Source organism: Staurois parvus, unplaced genomic scaffold (genome assembly GCF_062004578.1).
Source record: "Staurois parvus isolate SC_StPar_1 unplaced genomic scaffold, SC_StPar_1.0 ptg000152l, whole genome shotgun sequence".
NCBI lineage: Eukaryota > Metazoa > Chordata > Amphibia > Anura > Ranidae > Staurois > Staurois parvus.
Window position 1 is genome coordinate 2,071,045 of NW_028317948.1, and position 21,478 is coordinate 2,092,522.

General features: G+C 41.7%; 1 protein-coding gene across 2 annotated transcripts in view; it reads left to right on the forward strand.

Moving 5' to 3' along the window:
- The window catches only part of VWA3A (von Willebrand factor A domain containing 3A), a 149,145-nt gene that overhangs the window by 17,158 nt on the left and 110,509 nt on the right, over positions 1 to 21,478 (forward strand). Inside the window, exons 3-6 of one of the 2 annotated variants that reach the window (XM_089674793.1) lie at positions 10,475 to 10,607; positions 16,463 to 16,587; positions 19,764 to 19,841; positions 21,254 to 21,308. In XM_089674793.1, the coding sequence (XP_089530919.1) occupies positions 10,475 to 10,607; positions 16,463 to 16,587; positions 19,764 to 19,841; positions 21,254 to 21,308 (391 nt within the window). The remainder of the gene's footprint in view (positions 1 to 10,474; positions 10,608 to 16,462; positions 16,588 to 19,763; positions 19,842 to 21,253; positions 21,309 to 21,478) is intronic. The other variant, XM_089674794.1, reaches the window with a different exon arrangement.

Sequence of the window (21,478 nt, forward strand, 5' to 3'; positions counted from 1 at the left end):
CCTGACATGCATGCTGCATAAGGGTCTGGTATGGATTTTGGGGGGGACCCACGCGCCATTTTTTTTTAAATTTTGGCATGGGAGTTTCCCTCAAAATCCATACCGGACTAGAAGGGCTTGGTTTGGATGAGAGGGGGGACCCCACATCGTTTATTTTTTTTTTTAATTGCCTGCAATTCTTTTACATTCAGCTGTCAGTGGGGAACCCCGCTGACAGCTGAAACATTAACACATGGTTGTCACTACTAAAATACTGCATGACTTGATAAAATAACTCATGTGGTATTTTAGTAATGTTTACTTTTTTCTGACCTCAGGAACGGATCAATTGGTTTTCAATGCATTCCTATGGTAAATGGCGTTGTGGTTTACAAATTTTTCGCTATACGAAAGGTCCCGCAGAATGAATTAAATTTGTAAACCGAGGTATGCCTGTGTGTTCAAACAGGGACAATTGGGTTGTTGGTTCTTTGTCAGTGAGTACTGAAGTAACCCAATGTTTAACTGGTTGCCGTCCAGCCACAGTGTTTATACTGCGGCAGGGTGGCACCGCTGCGCAGAATCATGTTTTTAAACATCATTCTGCAAAACAGGTAGGGGGAACGCGTGAGTTGCATGACCGCCCTACCCGTACCGCTGATCACGGCCGCGGGTGTCAATCACCGGGTCCCAGCCGGTCATTATCTGCTGGGTTCCGGCGATTACAGCCAATCACTGACAGGGAGCACGGCTTCAGTGTTTACACTGCAGCTTTGCTCCCTGTCAGTTCCGAGCACACTGATCCTGATAGAGGAGTTTATCTCTCGGGATCAGTGTGTTCCTGTGAAGCACACCCCCCGCCCCCTAGTAAGACACTCCCCTCACACAATTAACCCTTTAATTCCTTAAAAAAAGTTAACCCCTTCCTCCCCAGTGCCATTAGTACAGTGTCAGTGTTTTTTTTTTTTGCACTGATCACTGGGGATGTCAGTGACCCCAAGTCAGTTCCCACCAGTGTCAGAATGTTCGCTGATCGCCGCCATAAGTCGCTGATCTCCGCCATAAGTCGCTGATCGCCGCCATTATTAGTATAAAAAAATTTTTAAATACAGTATCTATCCCGCCATTTGTAAACACTATAACTTTCACGTAAACCAATTAATTTACATGTATTGGGATTTTTTTTTAGCAAAGACATTTCACAGAATACATTTTGGCCAAAATTTATGATGAAATTTGATTTTTAAATTTATTTACTGGACATATTTTATAGCACAAAGTCCAAAATATAGTTTTTTTCTCAAAATTGTCAGCCTTTTTTATTTTATAGCGCAAAAAATAAAAACCGCACAGGTGATCAAATACCACCGAAAGAAAGCTCAATTTGTGGGAAAAAAAGGACATAAATTTAATTTGGCTGTAGTGTTGCATGACCGCGCAATTGTCAGTTAAAGTAATGCAGCAACATAACACAAACCGCTTCTGTAACCGCTTCCTGACTGCCGTATAGCAGAAATACTGCTACAGGGGGGCACGGGTGCACAAAATCACACACACATATATATATATATATATATATATATATACATGATTTCCGCTCCCATGGTTTTCACGCCCCTCCCAGATAGCGTCAGATTGCCTGTCAGTACACCAGGCATCACATTTAACCCCTTGATTGCCAGGAACACGCTCATGCACAATAAACCTCCATTGCTAGTATATTGTCTGAACGGATCAATATCTTTGATCAGATCAGCACTATACCAGCGTTCACATTAGTATGGTGTCCCCAAAAATGCATCGTTAGCCGGATCAGCCCCAGCACCTACGCTTACCCCCCTTCTCCCCCAGCAAGTGCAGTGTCAGTAGGTCACTGTCACTTGATACATTACACACAAAACCGCAGTTTTTGCAGAATCAGGCCTGATCTCTGTTAGCACTTGTCAGTAAATTTTGATGACTCTCATATGCAGCAGAGTGCCAGTACTAGTGCCACGCTACCTTTTGGTGAACTGGCGAGTACTAGTGGCCTAGTACATCCTGGTCTTTCACATATCTCTTAGATTGTAAGCTCCCAGGATCAGGCCCTCCTAACACTCTTGTATTGAACTGTATTGTTGCTGTATTGCCTTCCGTTATATTGTAGCGCTCAGCAAACTGTTTGCGCTATATAAATCCTGTATAATAATAATAATATCAGCACTGCAGTATGACTTGGCGACGTGGTGAGTCCCATAAGTGCAGTACAAGCTGGTGCGGTGGCAAGCACAAGTATTGTTCCGCAACCACAAAGAATTCGCACACAGACCCGTAGAGCTCCTAGTATCCTTCCGGATGTGCTTGCAAATCCCAATTGACAGCCCACAAATTCTGCAGCACCTGTACTTCCCCCATTCACTGCCCAACCCAGAATTCAGGTGGAAATAGCAAATTTAACTACTCCCCTTGATTTTTGGAGCTGTTTTTCATGGAATATCTGTATGCGTTGATTGTGGATCAAAGCAATTTATATGGACAACAATTTATCGCCGCCAACCCAAATTCAAACCTTGCCAGACCAGTCACATGGAAACTCATTACGGTTTTCGAATTTACATTTTTTTTGGGTCTAACCCTCAACATGGGCATTACTAAAAAAAAATGAATTGCGGTTGTATTGGTCCACAGACCCAATTCATCATATGCCCGTGTTCTCTGCTGCCATGGCCAAGCATAGATATGAGAGTATAATGTGTTTTATGCATTTCAATGACAATATACTCTGTCATCCTCCGGGTAACCCTGAATTTGATTGGCTCCACAAAATTCAGCCCCTCGCAAATCACCTTAACCAAAAATTAGCAGATGTCTATACTCCCCAGCAAAACATCTGCATTGATGAGTCCCTCATTAATTTTTCTGGCCGCCTTGCATTCAAACAATTTCTCCCCAGCAAGCGTGCCAGATATGGGGTCAAGATGTAGAAGACCTGTGAGAGGACAACAGGCTATACTTATACGTTTCGGATTTACGATGGAAAAGATAGTCACAAGGAGCCCCCCGGATGCCCAGACTACATGGGGAGCAGTGGCAAGACAGTTTGGGACTTGTTGTCATCCTTTTTCCATATGGGGTACCAATTATACTTGGACAATTTTTATTCAAGCGTGCCACTATTTAAACATTTGTTCAATCTTGGAACTGGCGCTTGTGGCAAAGTGTGACCTAATATGTGCCAACCATTAGAAGTGGGTGGATGCAGGGTGGTATATTCTAATGGCGGGCATACCACACACTTTTTTTGGAAGAGATTTCTTCTCTTTTTTTCATTCAGTCCACAGGCTGCATACAAAAAAAAAAGAACATAGCATATATAACCAACAAGGATCAGCGATGTACTGGTACATCGCTGGACTTTGAATGGTTATACCAGGATGATGCCTACAGCTGCAGGCATCATCCTGGTATCATTTTTTTCAGCCGGCGATCAGCTTTCATGTAAAAGCAATCCTAGTGGTTGATTAGCTGCAGGATTTCTTTTACAGGCAGCGGGAGATGATGCCCCCCTCCCCCGCTGCCTTCCACGGCCTTCTCGGGCAGTCCCATGCCATCAGGGAACCTGAGAATGCAGCCAGTGTTTCTGCCAGCTGACCATAGAGCTGATTGGAGACCAGAGTGGTGCCAATCATCTCTATAGTCTAAGAATTCGGAAGCTACAAGCATTTCATCACTTCAGTTTTGCAGGATATAAACAGCGCCATTTGTAAATTTAGAAAGCATCTGATCACACCGATTTTGGTTTGATTAGATAATGTAAGGGCAGAGGAGATATCCAGAGTCTGATAGACTCCAGATTTCTGAAAAAAGAATATATGACAATGCCCATTGAAGTTATAGGGGATATTTGTATTCCCTGTGATAGCATCAAAAGTGATCAAAAAAAAAAAAAAATGAAAGGTACAGTGTAAAAAAGAATTAAAAAAATCAAAATAACTTAAAAAAAATAAATAAAAAACTTGTCCCTCCTGTGCGCGCACACCTGTCTGCACAAGCCTTGGCTTGGTATTTGTGCATTAAAAGTAAAAAAAGTGTATTTTTAAAAATAAATTGGAGTTTGAACAATCGCTGCACGAGTACTATGTGCCATAAAAAATTGTAGTACCCAGCACTTTATTTACTAGGGTGTCTGCTTTAAAAATATATATAATGTTTGGGGGTTTAAATTAATTTCCTAGCAAAAAATACAGATTTTTTTTCATGTGAACAAAAAGTGTCAGAAAAGGCTTGACCTTCAGGTGGTTAGAGTGAATGATGTGTGGCATAAACTTCTAATGCTGGGCATAAAACGCCCCCACCCCCCAAAACCACCCCTTTTTGGAAAGTAGACACCCCAAACTATTTGCTGGGAGGCATGTTGAATCAATAGAAGAATTTATTTTTTTACCACTTTGTCACTTAAATGATTTACTACTCACACATGCCATGGGTATATGTGGAATTACTCCCCAAAATACATTCTGCTACTTCTCCCGAGTATGGGGGTACCACATGTGAGAGACGTTTTGGCAGTACAGGTCCCCAAAATCCAATAAGCACCTTCAGGCTTTTAAAGGGCTTTATTTCCTCATTACACTTCCTCACTACCTATCACAGTTTCGGAGGCCCTGACACACCAGAATAGCACCTAACCCCCCCCCCAAATGACCCCTTTTTGGAAAGTAGACACCCCAAGGAATTTGACAAGAAGCACGGTAAGTATTGTGCAGATCTCATTTGTTGCCTGGAGATAGCCATCATGGTGGAGAGAAGGTAAAGCGGCTAGAAGACACAATAGGGATCCAGGTGCAAATATGGTAGACATTTCAACGTTCAAGGAAATCAAGAAAAAAAGAAACTGGGAGGGAGAATACAGTAAGAGAAGGGATGGGGGGCTCAACTGCAGGGATGCCAGAAAAAAATTGTCTAAGCAATCTACGGCGGGGAACATATGCACTGCCATAACTGGGGGTTGCTGGGACCGACTGAGCTCACCTTGCAGTATATAATCATGAAACATGTTGGATAAAAGTAGCAAAACTATTCCCTGACTTTGGGGAAAGGGAGGAAAGAAGGAAGGGGGAGAGAGAAGAGGAAAGAAAAAAAATGGGGGGGTAATGAGGGAGGAAAGCATGTGAATGTTAAGACACACTTATGGATTCCTGAGCAGATGCAAATAATACCAGTGAAAAGATATGGGAGGTCACTGCCCATCCAAGTGGGGCCAGGAGGCTAAATAGTTAACAGGGTCCAGCGCCCATGATCAAGAGTAATCTAATGATTATAATCTTAGGTTGGTTGAGCAGTAAGGTTTTGTGGGACAACTCCTACGGATTGGAGCAAATAGAGGGTTGTAAAGTACTAGAAGGTCCCCAAGGGTACAGCGAGCTCCCAGAAGTAAATAAAAACACAGTTTGTATATTGAGGGACGGGAATCCAAGACCACCGTAGTCAGGACATGCGTAGAGACTAGCATGTTAAAATCCATGAAGCTGTACTGGAGCCTTTTAGTGGTAGGCGATTGGGGTCCACAAATGGTGGACTGGCCCCAAAAATGAGAGCGCAGAAAGAAAAAGATGGTAAGATGATAGGAATTCAATCTTTATGTTTAATGTGACGGTTTTGTAACATCTGGACAAAGGGCTTTAATTCCTTGCATCTCAGGGGTGTTCATGGAGCCAGATCAGAAAACACTTGGTATTTGTGAGATTGAAAAAGCAGCTCCCTTTTAGACCAGGCTGCTTTCATGGCAGCCTTCCTGGTTTTATAAAAAGTAGGCTTGACTATTATGTGACAGGGGACCATCAGGCCTTTTTGGGCCTAGGGCCCTGTGGATCCGATCAAATTCCAGTCTTCCAATTGAGCTCCTAGAGCAAGGTGGTGACTGTTGAATTTAAATCCTCTATGGATTCAGGAAGGCCCCTAATCCTGAAGTTACCTCTCCTACTACGGTTCTCTAAGTCCTCAAGTTTCTGGAGGGTGGAAGCAAGATCCAATTTTACAGTGTCAATATCTTGTTCATGGCTGTCGATCACCAAAATTGCATCATTCATTTTGTGTTCAAGATCATTGATACGGGATCTTATGTCCCTTATTTCGAGAGTGATCTTTGTAGTGAGTTGTTCTGTTTCAGTATTCAATTCTTGTTGAAGGAGAAGTTTAAACTTTTCAATAAGAGCTAAATCTAAGGCTGTCGCCCCAGTGGGATCTGCAATTTGTGCAGCAGAAAGACTGTCGTTAGAGAAGTCGTCCAGTTTGGATAAAAGCTCTTGGGACGAGATTGGCTGTTTAGGTGAAGGTTGTGGAAAGACCATTTTAGGTGGAGGCCTAGCAGCAGGAGCAGCTGGGATCTTAGAGGAGTCTGCCATGAATTTGGTTGGTTTGGCTGTGGTAGTAGTGGAATATTTCCCCATGGTCCCAGAGGGAACCAGGGGTACCTGGAGGAGGATCCATCCGGAGACAGTAGTGGTCGTTAAGAAGGGTTGCCCTGAGGAGTGTCAAGGCTTGTAATACAGAGCCAGAGGCAACAAGATCCTATGATATTAGGAAAAGCGCTGAAAATTAAGCTGGTGCTGGGGTCAGGACCTTGGTTTAACCAGGTGGGCAGGAGGCCCTGGATTCCCAGGGGGTCAGATGGCACAGGTTTCCCGTGGCTTACAAGGAGTGTCACCCTCCAGGGCTTGCAGGAGACAGGCGACAGGCAGGAACTAGGGTTCAAGGGTAGACAGGAGCCAGATCAGGCTATGGCAGGAGAGCAGGGGATCCCAGGTGGTAGGAGCAGGCAGGACACTGCCGGCCTGTGGGGTGGAGGGACCGCAATGATGGCAGGGACATCCATCCTTTCCCGCCTATGTAGGAGGCCTGGCCCAGGAAGGTAGTGGGCTGCAGTAGTTGCCAGGCCCCTATGGGGAGGTTAACAGTTCCCTCCTCGGTCCACCCGCTGACTGTGGCGGTCTCTTGTCAGGCCTGTGTGGCTATGGAAGCACAGGAAGCCGGGGGCTGGCATGCAGGAGCGGCCGAGAAAGCAGAGGCCCGGTCCCACCTCAACAGGCGGTGTTGCTGGGAATGGGTGGCAGTCTGGAGCTCAGCTGTGGGGTGGACAGAGGTATGCTGGGCAGGAGTGCGGGCTTAGATTGTAGCTGCAGGCCGGGGTTACTCACTCAGACCGTGAGATAGTGGTGGCTGCCATCTTCCCCCACACATGGAGCAGTGCCTTTGGAGATAAGGACCAGGGACCCGATGATCCTCGCCTTTCTGATGCTCCAGACAGGTCTGCAGGATTCCAGGGGAGCCAAGGATGGGGTGCAGGGTGTCAGGCACATCTTCAAAGGGTGCTGGGTGATATAGTGTGCCTGGGCGGTGAGGGGCCGTTCTAATGTGTAGCCCCCTTTGGCGCAATATATTTTTATTGTAACACAAAAGTTAGTTAAACAGAACATTTACCCATGTGTGTTAAAGGCATCTATGCCTTGTAACTTCATTCTAATTTGATGTAGGTTACAAAACTTTATAGCAATAAATGGACCCAGTGGTTCCTCTCTAGACCCTAACACTGCCACGTCACTGTAGCCTAGTCATTCAGGCTTTGTGCCAAGCAGGGTTGTAATACGTCCCCTGCTGGACACACCATGAGAATAAACATTGATACCAGTGAGAGTTGTGTGCTTATTTGTCAAGCAAAGCATGGTCCTGGGGGAGATTTCGCTTTTAGAGTCCCTGAATGCTATATAAGCTGCAGGAGTGTGATTTATCCTTCACATAATTCATAATAACCACTTTGTGTCTAAGGCAATTTTTTGATTTTTCACATATGTTAAAATCAGCATTTTCTGCTAGAAAAGTACTTAGACCCCCTCCCAAACATTATTTATTTTCTGAAAGCATAATAAAATGGTGGTTGTTGCAATTTTTTTTATGTCACTCAAACCTTTCACAGCTATTTAACCATTTGCCACCCGCCCTATGGCCGAATGGCGGGCGGCAAATGTCTTCAGCGTTCCGGGTGGACGCCATATGGCGTCCTCCCGCACATGCGCAGATTGTGCTCCTGCAGAACGGCGCAGCGGCGCGATCTGTCACCGGACACGGCCGATGACAGATCTGAGTATCGGCCCCGTTGCCGGTACCATGTGACCTGCTGTGACCAATCACAGCAGGTCACATGACAGTTGTATACATTGGATGGCTTCATTCATGCCATCCATTGTATACTACTGCCTAGCTGTGAATGGTCACAGCTAATCACATGCACATGTCATGTGATTAGCTGTGGCCAAATCACAGCTAAGCACAAAAAAAAAAAACCCTGAATGAATCAATGTCATTCAGGTAAATGCTTGCTTATAGCAAAGTAATTCTTTGCTATAAGCAAATTATATTAAAAAAAAAAAAAAATACTGATCACTTCCCCAAAGTAGTACAATGTTACTATGGTAACATTGTACTACTTTGGTCATAGTGAAATATGAAAAACAAATCTTAAAAAAAGAAAGAAAATTTAATAAAAAAAAAATAATAATAATAAAAATATATATATATATAATTTTTTTTTTCATACTGTCACCAGTCAGTGTCCCTGATCGCCGCCATGCCAGTTATATGATGACGCTGTACTGCACTGGTGACAATATGTAAAAACAAAATAGTGAAACTAATTTTTTTAATTTTCCGAAAAATTATGACAAAATAAATACAACTTCAAAAAACTCGCCATGCCTCTTATGAAGTATGTCGGACTGTCTACTTTGCAAAAAGGGGTAATTTGGGGGATATCTGTACTGTTCTGACATTCTTGGACCTCAAGAAATTAGATTGGCTGTCAGTACTTTTCAGATCTATACCATAGTTTGTGAACTCTATAACCTTCCTACAAACTAAAAAATCGCATCCTAATTTGGGTTATTTTCACCAAAGACATGTAGCAGAATACATCTCGGCCTAAATTTATGAAGAACAATTATTTATTTGCAAACTTTTATAACAGAAACAAAGAAAAACTTTTTTTTTTGTCAAAATTTTTGGTCTTTTTTTGTTAATTTAGCAAAAAATAAAAACTCCAACGGTGATTAAATACCACCAAAAGAAAGCTCTAGTTGTGTGAAGAAAATGATAAAATTTTAGTTTGGGTACAATGTTGTATGACCGCGCAATTGTCATTCAAAGTGTGAGAGCGCTGAAACCTGAAAACTGGCCTGGGCAGGAAGGTGTAAAATTGCCCGGTATTGAATTGGTTAATAAATGCATATTTTTCAGGAATTTTAGTACACACATTTTTCAGGAGTTTTAGTACACACAAACACAAAATAATAACCAATTTTTTGGTAAAATTAATAAGATGCAGTTGCATTGAGTAAATGGATACTAAACAAACCAAGACTCAACACTGTGTGCGCCTGTGAAATGGCAAAAAAATTTCAGTATCTATTTTCATAGTTGATGTTTTAAAAGCCTTAGCAGTTTATCAGTGCCACACATGTGATGCCTCACATACTGTACGCTGTTTACATACACATGCAGGACTTGTGCTTGTGTTTCCTTTTGCATATATGTGCATATGCAAAATGCTTTCAGGCTGGGTTCACACATATACGCTGCGGTATTTCGCATGTTATTCGCACAGGAACCGCACTGCATTCCTGTGCAAATCACATGCGAATTGTGTGCGGTGCGATTGGAGCCATACATTTTGTATGGTTCAAATTGCACAGCATCCACACCAAAAAGGTGCAGAACCCTTTTTTGGTCCTCACTAGAATCACAGATCACATGGGTATTCACACCCATGTGATGCGATTCTGCACATCGCACAGAGTTTTGCAGACTGATTGTGGGGTGTTGTTAACTTAGCATACACACCCGCAGCGGTTCGCATGAACAGGGTGCGATTGTGATGCAGTGCGGAATTTGCACAGAAAATGCTGCGAATTCCGCACCGCATCAGTGTGAACCCAGGCTTAATATTTGTATTATTTTTGTTATTAAAAAAATTTTTTTACAATTTGTAAATACTTTTTTATTTAACTTTATTGCTATCACAAGGGGCTAAAAATCTGCCTATTGATAACATAGCAGGTGACAAGTCCTCTTTATGAAGACATCAGGGCTCTATTAGACCCCTGATGCCTCCCCTACCCCCCCCCCCCCCCTTCCTACTGCTCGATTATCTGCATCCTTGGCTACAATATCTAAAAAAAAAATCTAAAAGAAAACATTTTTGCCTTTAGTTATACTCTTGCTCTATTTATAAATCAGAATTATTATCTATTGGATCTTCCTGTATAGAAGAGAAAGACATATATATCATGTGCTGATTACCATGAATTTATTGCTCTAGCAGTGTGATAGTGTCATTTATATTGTGCACTTTATATCAGAAGCTTGGATTGCCATGCATATTGAATCTGTACATGAATTATTCATTGTGATTAAATGAAAAACTGATGGTACATGTTTACATGTAATGGTTTTGTGTTACATTAAGCCAGGAACCAGAAGAAGGCTTGAAGTCAGTTCCCATAAGAGCAAAGCCTTCATGGCAGGATGTGAAAGTCAACAACATGAAGTATGATGAAGGATTACTGGTGACGCATGTCAATCAAACACATGATCTGCTGGTAAGGATGATGTTTGCTCACAGAGAATCATTAATTGGGGAGGCTGTCAAAACACACAGATCACCAGTAAATAGGGAATTAGAACAACTGAGTATATATGTAAGTCTGCCTGTTTTGGGTGCAAAAAGCTAACCCCCACATGGCATTTTGGCCAGCTGTATCCAGGGCTATTTTTCCAGAGAATAGGTGCAACAATAGATCCTCCAGCAGCCAGCATCCATAGACCATCCAGCAGCCAGCAACAATAGTCTCCCCCCCACAAAAATAGACCCCCCAGCAACAATAGACCCCCCCCAGCAACTCTACACCCCCCCCTCCAACAGCAATAGATCTCCCAGCAGTCACCATCAAAAGACCCTCCAGCATGCCAAAGCACCCCCCGCCACTATACTGTAAAAAAAAGTCAGAGCTGGAGGTGCATACTAATGCAGTCCTGCTGAAAAAAAAGTTCTGGCTATAACTCCAAGGGCCCGCAATAACTCCAACATCGTGCTTGCCTGCAGAGTTCACAGAGATGTAAAATCATATAATATGAACAAAATGCAAATACAGCTGCAGCAGCCTGTACACAGCAATGACATGCTGAAAGTGTTCTATGAATGGAGAATGGGGACCTTTCATTCATCCACTCCATTCATAGAGTGCTTTTCATTGTGGGAAGTGATAGTACTTCTTTATTACAGGAATTTATATAGCACTGACAATTTACATAGTGCTTTACATATATCTACGAGGGGTGTTCAAGTCAAATCGGGACTATTAATTTTACAGGTATAAAAAGGGATGCTAGTGCGGCGGTACTACACACAGTAGTAAATGGCAAGTGTGTCCTTTTACTGATATGCGGCGCACATGTCATGGGCCAGTCAGAGATCATTAATGAAGATGGCAGACAACAGTGTTAGTGCGTGCATGGAACAGCGTGTGGGCACATCATTTCATTCCAGAATCAAAACAAGCATCAGATCAGTGGAAGCATGCGGACTCACCTCCACCACAAAAATTTTGAACAATTGCACCTGCAGTTAACCTCCCTAGCGGTATTCCCGAGTGTAGCTCGGGGTAAAATGTCAGTTCCAAAAGCGGTAACCCCGAGCTACACTTGGGCTTACCATGCGGCGCTGCATAGGGAGTCCCTGCAGCACTTACCGTACCTTGTCCTTCGCTCCCACAATGTGTCCCCTGCAGCGTCCCCGGCCATCTCCTCTGGCCGATGCCAGCATTCGGCTTCTGTGTTCCGGTCCCTGTGACGTCGGGACGTACGGGCACCTCCGGCGGGAAATTTGAAAATTTTCAAAAATTTCATTTTTTTCCAAACAAATTTTACATAGTAAAACATTGCTGTTTCAACCCATTTCACATACATATTGTCCCTAGTGCTTTGTCCTGTGCCCTGCCTGCATTTTGTCTGTTCTTTCTGCCTGCAAACTGAGAAATGTCCATGGCGTCCAAAAAGTGTCCCTTTAGGTCAAAATCGGGTTTAGACCAGCTAGAGAACAGCGATAGTAAATTAGAACCACTTGCAGAATTGAGTGATAATGATTTGTGGGGAAATTCGGCATCAGACACTGAAAACGATTTTGCGACTTTGCTCAGCAATGTACGAACTTGGCGCTCTATTTCAAATTTCAGTGTTTTCGGTTTGATTATATTATTGAATTAAATGTATTATTATTATATTATTATTTTTTATGATTATTTATTAAATTATAATTTATGATTTTGTGTTTCAAATTTTATCATACCCGGGATGTTTAATAGACTCTTGTTCGGACAGATTTCAGTGAGTTATTCCTAAAAATTACAGCCTACAATAAAAAAACTACATATTTCAATGCAAAATAATGGTACCGCTTTCAGCACCAAAAATCTGAAATAATCATACCGCCAGGGAGATTAAAGTGATGGCAAGTGTTCTCTGGGACAAACGTAGCGTTTTTCATGTGGATTTTCTACCCTTTGGTGCCACTATCAACAATGAATATTACTGTTGTGTTCTGAGTGATGTGCATATGCGTCTGCAGAAAAAAACACCTGGTTTGATTACTAAAGGCGTCCTGTTTCTCTAGGACAACGCACAAGCTCATACTGCTCACCACACTACATGCACATCACAGCAACTCAGCTGAGAGGTATTTCCACATCCCCCTTACAGCCCGGATCTCGCCCTGAGTGATTTCCACCTGTTTGGACCCCTAAAAGAGTTCCTTGGAGGTCAGCATTTCACCACCGAAATGAAGCAGGCTGTCCTAGGATTGTTCAGGCATTTTGACCTGACAAATATTTCTATGCTGAAGCTTTCCATGCATTAGTTAAACACTGGGATAAGTGTATAAATGTAGCAGGGGAGTATGTTGAAAAATAAATGCAGTTTCCACTCCTTGAAATTTGTTCTTTTATTATATAAACTCAAAAGTCCCGATTTGACTTGAACGCCCCTCATATATATTTTGTACATTCACAGCCCTTACGAAGCTTAAAATCTAAGGTTCGTGTCTCACATATCCTGGACCAGTTTAGAGAGGAGCCAACTAACAAGTCTTTGAAATTTGCAAAACCCATGCAAGCAAAGGAGAACATGCAAACTCTTTGCATGTAGTGTCATGGTCGGAATTTGAACTGACACCCCTAGCGCTGTCACACAGAAGTGCTAACCACTAAGTTACTGTGCTGCCACATAGTCCAGCATTTAGGAATGAGGGGGGGATGGAAAGGGCAGGAATAGAACAAAGCAGCCACCAGCACAAGGGACACCTCATTCAATGTGAGAACTGTCCCTGGTGCTGATTTTAACAAAAATGAACTAAGCTTAAAGCAGAACTTCACTCTCTAAATCAACATTTACTGGTTTTAATCCTTATGCTTCTAGCATTAGAAAATAGATAGGAAAGTGTATTATAATTATAATTTTTTTTTGTTTTAAACCTTTTTTTCACATTTACCTCCTGGTTTCCATGCCTAGACAAATAATTTCATACAGGAGACAGGAGTCTTTAGGAGGGGAGGAGCGGTTTTCTCTGCTACGCACACCCTCCCACCCAAATACCTGAGCATGGCAGATTGATTTCAGGAAGTAAATGCTTCATGAATCATCTGCCCTTACTCAAGATGGCCATGGCAAGAAATGCTAGTAGGTGTTTTTCAAAGTGATTTATCTGCAAAATAAAGCATTGAGAGTTAGATGGATGGATGGATGGATGGATGGATGGATGGGAGAGTTTGCGTTGAATATTAAAAATGAACCAAATAGTGTTTGTGGTGCTCAAATGCAGTGTAGTTCCACTTTCAGTTATCACAGCAGTGGTGATCCCTTACTTCAGATCTTTTTGCGTTTTGGTGAGCAATACAGAATGCACAAACTCAGACACAAACACTAGTGGGGACATATATGATTACCATAATAAAAAAAATAGCAATAAGATTGCTACTAATAGTGTATATGTTTATAACTTATTCAGAAACATATAAGCTCTGCTGTAATTGAGATTATGCTGATTTTCAGGCAGAAATTCCTTATAATACCTAGCTATATGCAGATTTCAGGGGAGACATGAGCTGTCTGACATAACATGTTACACCATATTTGATTCAATGAAGTGACTCATGCCCTCTAGTGGTCTAGATTACATTCCGCATTATTCTTTCTTCTCTCCCTCATCATTCTTAGCAAAGCCACTTGCTTTTCTTCTCCCTTGTCCAGCATCACTTCATTTAGGTACTCTACTAGCTGAGAAAAAGGTATAATGTATTAAAAATGTGCCAAAATAGGAGACCATTGTCAGCCAGACTCAGCATAGTTTAATTTTGCTGATCTAGGCTATGACGTGATTGTTTGCTTTAGGAAACACATGATTCTTTTAGGCATTTGACAGTACTTAATTTAGAACCTCTGTTAGAACAAAAAATCAATAAACCTAAATAACATTGTGGTATTTTCACTTTTTTTTTTGCTATACTGATCCTTTAACTGATATCAAACTAATTGAAAAATGACTTCCGTCAATATCTGTCAGTATGAAAGTGACTCTGTTGGTATTTTAAAAGTGAAAATCAAAGCTGTGCCTGGAAAGGGTCAATACTTCCTCCTCCTGCTGCCATTGTTGCTGATCTCTGCTGTCTTCACACACTACACCCAATTCTGCTGTTAGAAACCATGGGGCCCCATACAGCCAACCTGACAGGGCCCCCCTTGCAAAAAAAAAAATATAGTTTGCTATACTTCAGTTATGAATGTACACAGTTAGTAATTAGTACCGATCACTTATTGTGTTCATTCGGGAAAGGAAGGGGCTGGTAAATGTGACGTATTTACTGGACCCTTCCCCCACTCTCCATCCTGAAAGATCTGATTGTGTGCTTGCAGCTGCTGAAAGGAGAGGAAGGAAGGTTCCAGTAGTTACCCTCTCCCACCATACCAATCACCCTTCGTGCCCACATCCAATTCACCTAGCTGCCTGGGTCTCCCTGCTGGCCTGGGCCCCGTACATGAGGACTGGTGGTACCCCCTTATCCACGGCCCTGACTACACCTATTGAATCATCTTCAGCATCTGGAATACTTCTGGATGCTGGATCCCCCACTATGTTCTTTGAGTCATTCTCCCATGTGAAATATATATCACTGCTGTGCCCTGTAGTGACGTAGGGGCCAGAGGGAACGATCACAGTGCTCAGATGGGGACCAGTTACTTGACACACCCAGAAATGTCAGAATCAAAAGATTTTTCATTGACTATTGCTTGGAAAGCTCATGGAGATTGACGGCACAGGTGGCAGGAGTGCTAACCTTGTGCAGGCATTGCTTTGGTTTTCTCTTTAAAATGAACTTGTGGTCAAATCCCACTATGTAAGCTAAAAACTTTAGCCAAGAACAGAAAGCATTAAAGCAGAACTAAACCCATCAATTTTATTATGTTCCAATACAATTACATTCAAGGCATGCCATGAATGATAACTATCACAGTTGCTTGTACTCTAAATCAAACTGTCAAATCATCAAATAGTTGGTGTCATAAATGATCACATGTGCAGCACCATGGCAACTGCAGACCAAACAGATGCTAAAATGGCCACTTCCTAGGCTGTAAAGAATAGGACGGTTTAGTTCCACTTTAGCTGTCAGGACATCTTTTATTTTAGATATGCTTCATCCAGCACAGCCTGCATCCTTATCGTGCTAATGCTAATATCAACTTTCTAAAAGTCAATATTTACATAGACATATACTGTAAATTCCCTTGCTCTATGCTTGCTAATAATCCACTTAGATGCTGGGCGTTGTAGTAGATAGATTGGAGATCATGGATGGGCAACAGGGCCGGGACAAAATTGTTCTTGGCTGCAGGTCTGCTTGGGGAAGCAAGCAGCCATCAACACATTATGGTTGATCAAGGTTTCCAGTTTGTGACAGCAATCATCATTGTTTTTTGCATTTTTGGTGATAGACTACTGTGTACAGTTTACCCACTTTTGGCTCATGCAGCTGGAGCTCAATTGCTAGCACCATAGAGCAATAGTGTGTCCCATTCATCTATTCATTGAGTTATTATTATTATTATTATTAATATTATTATTATTCACTGAGATATTATTATTATTTTTACTCAAAACTGCTGAGTAAATTCTCAGCCTATGGACACCTGGCCAAGGGGGCACTAAATATAACTCCTATCCTTTGGGGGATCTGCTTTGAAGAAAGGTATCAATGCAGCCATTGAAAGCCTCTGGGGTAGAATATTGCTTAGCATGAATAACACATACTTTATTAAAGCAAACATTTCCTCTAGTGCAAAGATTTGTAATTTGCAAACACAAGGAGTGATTACACATGATTGCATTATTCCTTCTGATATGCAGAGAGTGACAGACACAGAAAATGGGAAAAGTGATTCTCAGAGCTCAGAGGAATGGATTCAACACAATGGTATTGAGTCCAGGCATCTAACCATTCAAGATCTGCTGAACCTGGGACACATTGTTATGTGAGTATTCTTGCAAATTGCAGCAAGTATCCTATATAAATATGTACAAATCCATGATTCGGTTTCAGAATTAACATACTGTATATTAGACCTGTGACCTACACACAACAATTGTGCAATAAACCTAAATCACCCCACAAGGCAAATAAATAAATGTATCTTGTGTTGCTCACAGCAAGCTAAAACGAATACACTAGTCTTTAGAGCATCATGTACAACAGACATACAGTACATAAGGCTTTCATAAAGTTGGGAACAGCTTTCCTGAAAAAGTTTATTTTAGTCTAGGACAGGGGTCCTCAAACTTTTTAAACAGGGAGCCAGCTCACTGTCCCTCAGACCGTTGGAGGGCCGGACTATAGTTTAAAAAAAAAAAAACTATGAACAAATGCGGACACAGTACAGGAGATGACCAGAGACTGCGGACATAGTACATGAGATGACCAGAGACTGCGGGCATACAACGGCGCCGGAAATACTGGGCCGGCCGCTCCATAAGACGCACAGACATTTCCCCCCCAAGTTTGTCTTATGGAGCGAAATATTCGGTAAATGCAGTACTCCTTGTTGGGTCAGATCTGTGTACAATGTAAAGAGAGAGAGGGGGGGGGAGATGAGGGGAGAGAGAGAGGATGGGGGGGAGAGAGAGAGAGAGAGGAGGGGAGAGGAGAGAGAGGAGGGAGAGAGAGAGGAGGGGGGAGAAATAGAGAGGGGGGGGAGAGATAGAGAGGAAGGGGGGAGGGAGAGAGGGGGGAAAGAGAGAGGGAGGAGATCGATCATCTATTGCACTTATCTAGGGTTCCGTGGCCGTGATACCCGACATGCAGCGATGAAGTCTCCTCTCTTGCTCCCCCTCTTCATGGTCAGCTCTAGGCTCCGCCCTCCGGCCTTGACGGTTGCATGCACTGATCAGAAAAGATGGCCGGCTGGCTGCAGAGAGGCCAGGTGAGTGGTGCGGGTTCATAAGCCCAGCCTACCTTCCCCTGTTCTAGAAGTGCTGATCCCGCCCTCCTGCCTCCCGCCCGAGCCCTGCCGAGCTCTCCCGACCTGCCAAACCTTAGTCCCTTGCCTCGCGGCAGATAAGCCCCTGCCCAGCGGGCCGGATAAATGTCCTCGGCAGGTCGCATGTGGCCCGCGGACCGTAGTTTGAGGACCCCTGGTCTAGGAAGCCTAAAGCAGAACTCAAGTTACATATGAAAAGCTTATGAGCAGGTAGGCTATTTATTGCAGAAGAGACATGCAGTGGGGTTGCACGGCTACCATGCACATCTGCACCAAATTTTGCAATCTCCAGTTTTAATAAATCAACCCCAATGTCTCCTCTGCAATAAAGTAAGCTTGCCTGCCTGCTTGCAGAGTTCTGTAAAATGTACACTGTGCTATGCATGCGCAGCTCAGTTTGAAATTCCGCTGTGGTGCTTGTGTGCCTGAACTCCTGATCATGCCAAAGCACCTGGAAGAAGCCAGACAGAGGATTCTTCAGCCAACAAAGGACCCTGCAGACAAAGGATTTTATCTGACAGTTTACTTATTCTTATGTGACAGTGGCATTGACTGAGCAGTTTTCTCACTGGGCAACATTCATAGTCTGTTTTTCTTCAGATGCACTGGCGGAAATTGGACTTGGCAGTAATAGGGATTGTAGGGAAGCTATGACAAGTAAACTTTTCTCTCTGTACCTCCAGAGGCAAAGAAAAGTAACACTGGGAAGTTGAGTATCAGGATATCAAAAACATTTCAAAAGCATAAGGAAGCTATGTTAAAGTGTAACTAAGGCAAAACTTGTTTTTCTTTTTTTTTCATTTTGGATAGAGTATGAGAAAGTTATAACCCCCATCAGGATTTTTTTTTATTTTTATTTTTTTGCCCTTTGTGTCCCATTGGGTAAATTTCCTCTCTCTTCCTGTCTCATAGCCAAAACAAGAAGTGACAAGAAATCCCTTCAATGTAAGTGAATCCCAATGTGTCTCCAGAACTAGTGTCCCAACTGGAAGATTTCACCTCTATTAGTGTTTTGATGTGAATACAAAATTTGTGATTTTCTTTTAATTTTACTTTCGATGATAATGGTGAACAGGACAAATAGAGAGGGTGAATCTCTCTAACAGGGGGCACAGAAAGCTAAAAAAAAAGAAAAAAATGACAGGTGTTCTAATCTCTCTGCTCTCTATCCGAAACAAAAAAAAAAGTTTGCCTTTAGTTACACTTTAAAGCTGTAGTAAACCGCACCTAAAAAAAAAAAAAAAATCCCCTGCAAGGTAATGTCTTAATGTGCTAATCTGCATCGCAGACTAGCACATTATGAAGGACTTACATTAAAACTAAGCCCTCCAACGGTGTGCTGTCACCACTTCAGAGGCTTCCATCTTCACCTGGTCTTTCTTCTGGATTTGCGAACTACGGGCGTCTGACTGGCTGTGACGTCACTCCTGCATATGCATGCGGGAGTCCTGGGCCACAGCACAGTGCTCTGAAGGAATGGCACTGGTATGATGTTTCTTCAGAGCGCATGTGCCAGCTGTCAAAAAGAGCCTGTAGGTAAAAGTATACAAAAATAGTTTACTACCACTTTAAGAGGTATGAAATAGTGAGGGGCTGCTAATGAATGATATGAGACAATTAGGAGCTTTTTCACACAATAGCAGGTAGCAAAACCATCAGTGTAAAGCAGAGGGTGATTGAGAGAAAAAAGCTGCTTCAGGTAAATTATTTTTAAAGTAAGTTAGAAATGAATTTCATTCTTTGACAGAGAATGTTTGATATACTGTAAGTCTGAAAAAATTTAATATTTAATTATTTAGTGATGTCAATAATGTCTATATATTGATGTAGCACTTTAAGACAACAAGAAACTAGGCTGTATAGACATATTTGCTGAAAAATGCATGTTTCCCCTACTTACTGTCTGTCTGACACTTCAGCTGGTGGTGGTGGTGGTGGGGGGGGGGGGGGGGTTCAGAGGTCACTAGAAGCCTGATAGTTGCTGCCTCTGTCAACTACCAAAGCTCACACACTGCTACTACATACACAATATTTGGGCAAATGCAAGGAAGTTAAAAAAGGCAGTGACTAGAAGAGTAAGTAATGATATTTAGGTGAGCAAATACAAATCTTTTCTTAGGCATGATTGTTCTGAGTTGAGAACAAATATTCAAATCTGTATATACCTTTATTAGGAAACCATCAAGAAATGCCTCCAAGCAGATTGAATTTGAAGCTGAAACAATAAATGAATTTGAGTTAAAAATACGTGAGTAAGTATGGTTTTATTTTAAGCTTTTCTTTTTTTTTTGTTCATGCTGTAAAATTCATACACATTATCGCTTCTGAAAGCTGGGCTTTCTGTGAAAAACAAGAGAAAACAGAAGTTCCTATGTTACCTATTTTAACAATCAAAGGCCAGCTGTCATTTTTACAGCAGGTTTGAAATTGGAAAGTGGTGTTACAGAAATCTTTATTTTTTTTCTTAAGTGGACGATTTAAATGTTATTGGTCTAAGGAGATGAAAAATGCACGTTTTAAAAAAAATAAATAAAGGAGCAGTTTTCACTCCCTTAAAGAATAGGTATCTGTATTAAGACAATTGACCAACATTGATATTGTGCAGAATCAGACAAAATAAAAAATAAATAAAGCATCTTATCCAGATGGCTTACACCCACAAGTACTCGAAGAGTTGGGCTTTTTTATTTCTAAGCAATTGTTTCTATTTTAAAGACTTTCATGATTGGTTTGGTATGATTTTATTGGGTCAAAAAAAATGTGTTACCAATATTTAAAAAAGGGATTCTATTACAGGAAAGGTATAGGAGGAATTAAAATATTACCATAAAGAAGTATCTGCTAGAAATTATAATTATAAGCAGTAGCCAGCATTGATGTAAAAAGATAGAAGGTGTCATACATTTATTTTCCTTTTATGAAGTAAGAAACTTAAACAATGAGGTAGTAATATGTATGAAATTTTCACAATGAATGGCAGCACAACACAGCGGACATAGAACAAGTGCACGGCCATGGGTTGTAGAAATGTGTTTTAGAACGCGGTGTCAATACCCACAAGGGTGAATGTGACCTCAAGGTTTCAGTGGTGCTCAGAGACACTTTTTATGTGTGATCATTTTTTACCCATTCCCCCTAAATGTGTATAAATCAACTCTAAGCAATCCTCTGAGCTTTGCTGAAATTCCACCTTAGCCCTTTTTTTCTTTACTGCCTATATTTTGCTGAAATGAAATGTTTATATGATGAATTAAGGGCTGGTTCACATCAGATGCTGTCCAGTGCATTTTTAATCTGCATAAAACACCTATGCACAGTTTATATGTATTCCAATAGCCTAGTTTACACCATTGCAGTGTGTTCCAGTGCAGTGGCACTTAATCACATGATATGCCCCCTGAACCTTTTAGAAGTGCCTATTGGATGAAAACCTCTCATGCACTTCAATATCAATGGAGGAAACGCATCCATAGAAAACAACCTGGACCAGAAAAGGACCAAAAAATTAGTTATGTAAATAACTGGAAAATAGAACTTGGAATATTGTAACCGATTGGTTACTCTGAGCAGCACAGGGATTTTTAGTATTAACTGATGGCATTAAATATTGCAGTGCAATTTATTTCATTTGTTTATACATTGATTATGCGCTTTTCTTTTTTAGGACTATTGAAGATTACCATAAGAGAATTAACTGGCTGATGGAAGGCAGCAGAAAGGTTATTTGCTCAGTTCATGGACAGTTTTCTGTTAAATTTAAAATATATATTGGAGTGCCATAGTGGCTGATCCTGTACATGATGTGTTAAAGCAGATGTTAATGACTTCACAGAGGTAGAGATAATTGCCAATTGCCCTAGTATAAAATGTAACTAGTGCCCCCTTATAT